Source organism: Sinocyclocheilus rhinocerous, unplaced genomic scaffold (assembly GCF_001515625.1).
Source record: "Sinocyclocheilus rhinocerous isolate Xijiao unplaced genomic scaffold, SAMN03320098_v1.1 scaffold584, whole genome shotgun sequence".
Classification (NCBI taxonomy): Eukaryota; Metazoa; Chordata; class Actinopteri; order Cypriniformes; family Cyprinidae; genus Sinocyclocheilus; species Sinocyclocheilus rhinocerous.
This window is the reverse complement of record NW_015630348.1, coordinates 3,720,029-3,726,781: the sequence shown is the minus strand read 5'-3', so window position 1 is coordinate 3,726,781 and position 6,753 is coordinate 3,720,029. Positions and strand designations below refer to the sequence as shown.

The 6,753-nt window shown below is 35.3% G+C and overlaps 1 protein-coding gene across 2 annotated transcripts in view; it reads left to right on the top strand.

Moving 5' to 3' along the window:
• Nucleotides 1-4,125: 4,125 nt before the first annotated feature.
• itga6l (integrin, alpha 6, like) overlaps nucleotides 4,126-6,753 on the top strand; it is an 11,737-nt gene continuing 9,109 nt past the window's right edge. For both annotated transcript variants that reach the window (XM_016552505.1, XM_016552504.1), the window contains exons 1-5: nucleotides 4,126-4,351; nucleotides 4,763-4,890; nucleotides 5,046-5,137; nucleotides 5,291-5,528; nucleotides 5,766-5,876. In XM_016552505.1, coding sequence (XP_016407991.1) covers nucleotides 4,182-4,351; nucleotides 4,763-4,890; nucleotides 5,046-5,137; nucleotides 5,291-5,528; nucleotides 5,766-5,876 — 739 coding nt within the window. In that variant the 5' untranslated portion in view covers nucleotides 4,126-4,181. The remainder of the gene's footprint in view (nucleotides 4,352-4,762; nucleotides 4,891-5,045; nucleotides 5,138-5,290; nucleotides 5,529-5,765; nucleotides 5,877-6,753) is intronic.

The following is a 6,753-nucleotide window of genomic DNA, read 5'->3' as shown; positions in this document are numbered from 1 at the left end:
GCATCTGGGTATCAAGAGGATTATAGAAATAAATGTCATTTTTTTAATGTCAAAATACATTTGAAAGGTTATTTTGAGGTAAACTAAACATGCATCTAATTGAAACAATACACTTGAAAGAATAAGGTTACTAACAACTAACCAAAATCAGTGTCATGTTTGCTGATAAGATTTATGCAGAAATACTTTTTAAATTATTTTAAATACTGTTTTTCACACTCAGCAGCCGATGTAGTCGTGAATGGAATTTATTCTGCGCTGTTAAAGCAACACTAGCATTAAGGTGTTGTAGTGCAATAAATGTGTGATTGCTGCTCTGATGATTGTGTGGTAATAGTGTGTTCCATTGTAGCAGTAAGCTAGATTAAGCATTTGCTCTTATCCTTGCAGTTTATATTGGCCAGAATGGCCACATTACGTTTCTAAGCCTTTGTGTGGGCTGGTGATTTAGGTGACGACCACCAGAAAGAGGTCAGTCATTTGTCTGGTTGAAATATGGCTACTTGAAAGTGAGTGGATTAGGCACACTTTATAAATGGTTAAATTGATGAGAAATACCGAACACAATGACTTTAATTTAGTATTCTGAAACAGGAACGCTTATAGTTTCTGACAGTGAATAGTCAAATATTGCCCATAGCATTTGGACATTTGTGCAAATGCAGATTATATTCACATTACTTTCTTCTTTTTGCACTTTCAGTTCAATTCAATTCAAGTTTATTTGTATAGCGCTTTTCACGATGCAAATTGTTGCAAAGCAGCTTTACAGAAAATTAAAGTTTCTACATTATATTTAGTAATAGCTTATCAGTGGTGACTCAACTTGATGTCCATATATGGCAGAAATGTACGGTAAAAAAAAAAACTAGGGAAAAAAAAAACTTGTATGATTGTGGGGTTTTGGGGGGGTGGGATCTGGATAACGTCATTTTGTAGACATATGTATTACTTGGTGACACTTTTGCAGTGTTCCAATTTTGTACTCAGAAACGATATTTGAGTATTACACATTGCGTGCTATTGTAGTTGAGTTAAGGTTTGTTTTGTTTATTTGTTTGGAACATTTTCTTCCACAAAATAAGGAATTAAGAAAGTTTCCTCACCTTGTAACCTGCAGCATATACTGTCCAAACCCTAAACAAATTAAATATATAACTACACTCTAAAAAATGCTGGGTTAAATTCAACCCAGCGCTGGGCTGAAATATGGACAAACCCAGTGAATGGGTTCTTTTGACCCGGCGGTTGGGTTAAATGTCTAACCCAACTTTCGGGGTAGTTTTATTTAACTCAACTATTGTTTAAAAATTACTATATGGCTGGCTTAAAATTAACCCAAAATAGGTTGTACATTAAAAATCAGACACATAATTACTAGAGGCATCATCAATAATCAAAAGGTGAGAATGTATTAATAAACAACTTTAAAAATATATTTTTTATTTACTATTTATTCATCTTATTAATAAATGTTCATTTATTGAACATATTAATAAATGTTTATTTCCAACCCATTTTGGGTTCATTTTAGGCAAGGAATATAGTCATTTTTAAGCAATAGTTGAGTTAAATAAAACTACCCAGAAGGTTGGGTCAAAACAACCCAATTGGTGAGTTTGTCCATATTTCCCCAGTGCTGGGTTGTTTTTAACCCAGCAGTTTTTAGAGTGTAATTTTAGTAATTTCCAAATGGATACAATTACCTTCCAACAGAGTTTGGAACTTATACATTTCCTCTCAGAGGTTCTTTTATTTTTGCATATACATGGTATGCCTCCTGAATGTGAACTGATCACTGTGTGGGAGGGTTAAGATTCAGTCTCAGTTTAGGCTCCGCCTCCACCACAGTGGATGAAACACCCATCTTGGTTTCTAGTGTTTCAAAATGTGCTTTAATATGTGTTTGCCTGTCCCGAATTTTCAGGCAGGCCATTATTATATATTATATATCATATAATTCATATAAGAGAAAAAGACACCACAATAGTTGTGTTGTAAAAAATCCATCCCTCTATCTGTGTATGAACATGATTAGTTCTGGCTCTAAAACACACTAATAAAAGATTTTGTATCTCTTGGGACCATCAAATGTATCAAAGTGTCAAAGATAAAGATGCATCAACCTGTGTTTGTGTTCAGTGTTGGAATGCACTTGCATGTGTGAGTGGATGTGTGAGTTTTTATGTGCATCTCTGTGTGCAGGAGTGCATCTGTGCTTAAACGTGTGAGCATGTGTATGAGGTATTGTGCAAACTGTGAGACCTGTTATTTTAAGCGGTTTCTCTGTACCGCTCTTGTCCTCCTGTCACCCACCACCCTCGCTTAAGTTACCCATGACCACTCATATCTACTGACTTACACCATCCTCAGTGGGTTTCTCAGTAAACAAGTCACTTGCCGCAACAGCTTTTAAAATTTCCACAGGATGTATAGTTATTTTTGCCACTGTTAAAGTTAGTAGTGCTCAAATGCATGTTGTTATTTAAGGGAGAACTCAAAAAGGTCATCTCTAGGAAGCACTTAATCACGGATATTTTTATGCTTACACTCTTAAAAATAAAGGTGCTGCACGATGCCATAGAAGAACCTTTTTGTCTAAATGGTTCCATAAAGAACCTTTAACATCTGAAGAACCTTTCTGTTTCACAAAAGGTCCTTTGTGGCGAAAGAAGGTTCTTCAGATTATAAAAAAGTAAGAAAGAGATAGTTCTTTAAAGAACCTTTGACTGAATGGTTCTTTGTGGAACCAAGAATGTTTTTTCTATGGCATCGCTGTGAAGAACCTTTTAAGCACCTTTATTTTTACGAGTGTATAGTAACATTACAGTTGCAACTAAATTTATATTGCTTTTAAAAATACTTGTATTCATCTTTTAATGGAAAACCTGTTCTGTGTTGGTTTTTGTGTGGAAATGTATAAATATGCTCAACACTAAAACTCTGTGCAAAAGATACAGTCAAGCTTAAGGGGTTTTAATTATGTTGTTGATAATCAGGAAGACAGTTTGTGAGACCTTATAGCTCTCTGTGCTAAAACCACAATGATGCACAATAAGTTTCCAAACCATGGCCATTATGTGCAAAGACAAAAACTGCTGCTCAGTAGTGTGATCCAAAACAACAGCCATACAACTGCTGTAAAGAGCTCATTTAAAATGCAAATGCATTGTCCAAACCGAAATACATAAAAATCATAGTTTTGCTATAGCTATTGGGTGAAAAATTGAACACAATACAACCACATTAACATCCATTCAGACCAGATTCAACTATAATGATTTAGATCAGTAAAATAGTTTTTTTTTTATTATTAATATCGAGATGGGCCAAGTTGTCACATTATTATTATTAATGTTATTATAAATTTAATTTATACAACTTTATTGTATTGTTTAATTTTGCCTTGAAAGCCTATACCACTGTTTAAGGACAGTTTCTATTGTGACAAAATACCCCATATTGTGCCAACTCTGTCCAGCTACTGGTGCATGTTGTCACAAAGGTCAACACAGGCCCAGTGTACAGTATATTTTAATTCTACCACCCGTGGATTTTTTTTTTAATTTGTATTTTGTATTTTTTTTTTTGTTTGTTTTTTGCCCATGTCTGTATATTCAACCTGAAAGAAATGGATCTCTTCACTATTTTTCATAACACCGTTTATCTCTAGCGCCATCTATTGGTTCAATGTATATTGTGTAATTAATCTGTCCAAACAAATCAGATTTGGATTATTTGGATTAAGATAAATAGCACAGTTTCATTTGGCGTTGAGATAGATATATAACTTTTACAAAGGTATGTTTTTTATATATTATTCTTATTTTTAATGATGTCTCTGTGGCTTCCATGTCGACTAGTTTATCTGTCCCAACTGCACGTGTTGATCTTTCTCATTTGATATTGCCCTGTTGTAACATGTTGATTCTTATCTAGAATTTGACTACGCCTTCCTGGCAATGATTGAGGATGAAAGGGCATGTGTTCAGGCTTCCTTTGCAGGTAAACATTAACTCTCTTTACTGTACAGTTGGCCTTATCCCCACCCTGAGGTGGTAAATCAACCAAGGCTTTTATATAATGTGTCACATCGCCTCGCCCTCCTGCAGCGGGAGTTTTTCTTCTGGGTGATATTACAATCTCTCAGTCCATATCCAGCTCCAGAGAGGTCCACCATCATGTTGTTCAGTCAGTGGGCTCTCCTCTTGACCGTGTGGAAGCTTCGTGTGGGGGTTTCGTCTTTTAACCTGGACAAGCAGAACGTGATGAACATGCATGGAGAAGATGGCACTTTGTTTGGGTTTTCTGTGGCCATGCACCATCAGCTCAAACCTTCAGAGGAGCGAGTGTGAGAAACTTGTTCTTATTATATATTTTTTATTTTATTATTATTATTTGTGATTAAAAAAATAGCCATTTTTCATATTGTTTTTCAAAAATATCCAGCAGTTCAAACCTTAACACTTTATAATTACCTGCATGCTTATTAATATTATTGAAATATTAAATAATCATCTATCTATCTATCTATCTATCTGTCTATCTATCTATCTATCTATCTATCTTTATACTTTATAAGAGTGTTTTGTTTTAACTGATTTGCTGCTATTAGAGTACTTAATTTTTAGTTTTATTCTAATTTGTACAGCACTTTGGTCGGCCTGTGGCTGTTTTTAAATGTGCTTTATAAATAAACTGAACTTGAACTTGAACTTGAACTATCTATCTATCTATCTATCGATAACACTTTCATCTTCAGATTGCTGATTGGAGCCCCTCGTGCTAAAGCATTGCCCAGTCAAAATGCCAATATATCTGGAGGTCTGTACAGATGTAAATTCACAACACAATCTAATGATTGTGAACGCATTTCCGTTGATATAAAAGGTTGGTTGTGCTTTACTTATTGTTATTTTAACGCATATTGTTAATATTTTATCAGTCAGTTGCATTGCTGAATATGGTAATGAGCAAATACATTGTTTATTTTTTAATAATGCAAGCAGTTTAAGTATCTTAAAGAGCTTATTCTAATCTTAAAGGACGTCCCCCAAACAATCCTGGACAAGATTATAGAGAAAAGCAATGGCTGGGCGTCCGTGTCCGAAGTCAGGGACGAGGAGGCAAAGTAGTGGTAAAGAAGCATCTTGTGTTGTTCATATCAACTGGTTCTAATTTATTGTGAAAACACTTTAAAGTTGACCCGTCAAACTCTATATTTTTGTACATATAATAGATTAATGTTTTATTGACGTTATGTGTAAAGTCTATGTTCTGTTTTATCTAGACTTGTGCCCACAGGTACCAGGATTGGAGTTTTGACAACCGGCGGTTATTGGGCAGATGTTTTGTCCTGGAACAGGACCTTAACTTGGTGACAGATGGAGAGTCCACAAGAGCAATTTGTAAGAATCGGGAACCAGATAAGCACAAGTTTGGCTACTGTCAACAAGGTGTCTCTGTAGCATTTTCCAAAGACAACAAATATCTTGTTTATGGAGCTCCAGGAGCATATGACTGGAAAGGTACTGCAAAATTGTTTGGGAAGGTGATATGTAATTTGTATTTATTTAAATATATTTTATTTATTTATTTTAATTAATTATTATTTTATTTATTTAAATTTTCTTTATTTATTTTAATAATTTTTAATTTATATATTTGTAGGTTTTTTAGAACTCATTGTAACTTTAATATTTAAGTCTGTAATATTGAGTACTACCTTGCAGTCTATCATTTATGATCTCTTTTTCACACTTAAGGCATTGTGCACATGCAGCCTGTTGATGACTTCTCTATAGAGACCTATGAAACGGGAGATCATAATCAGCGTCAACACAAGCTTATTCCTGTGGACTTCAGCAGCCTTTTAGGTGATTATGGTCAACCTCTTGGACTACTGTGTACCGGAGGCCAACTTACAGTACAACTGTATTCAAGGTGTCCGCGGGGTCTTAAAAAGTATTAAAAGGTGATATATCAATTTAGAGAAAATTAAGGCCCTTAAAAAGTATTAAAAAGTCTTAAATGCCATTTTCCAAGGTATTAAATTTTGTATCGTCTTTTCATTATGTATATTTGTCCGAATAGTGGGGTTCTGTGTAGTTTATTTATGGATTCCCGCAAGATTTGACGTCATCTGTTATGGCTCTCACTGACTGACTGGGGCGCTGCATGATAGCGCGGGGCTTGTTGATCCCACTCTCACTGAATTTCTGACCATTACCGCATGCTCCCATCCGCTCCTGTGATTTTTGTGTTCGCTCCTGCAAACATTCTAATATTGTATATAATTTTCACGCATCAGGGCGCCTCTATCAATATGTGGGGTATTTAAATCTCTTTTGAATGAGCGCTCGCAGTCGCAGTTCACTTTCACTTTCAATTTCGCGATCGCGCGCGCACTGTGTAAAGGGAGCACATCTTACGATAAAATATATTTGTCAATGAGCTCGGGATCTCTTGAGGAGCAAATCCTCCAACATCTTGTCAGTTATCTCTCCTTACTTTTGACCCGTGATTAGTCAAATCTGACTTCTGCAGCTCGTGTTGGATGCAGGGTTGTTGTTGTTGTTTTTCCACGAAATTGGGCTGCTTTTAAACTGTTGCCATGGGCTGATTTTCCCCAGTGGGTTAAAGGTTTGAAATATTGCATAAATTACATTTGGTTGAAATGCTTGTACTGAAACATTTTGCATTCTACCTGTAATAAAACTGTGCTAAATGTTTTGGGCCACACTAGTAGGAAGC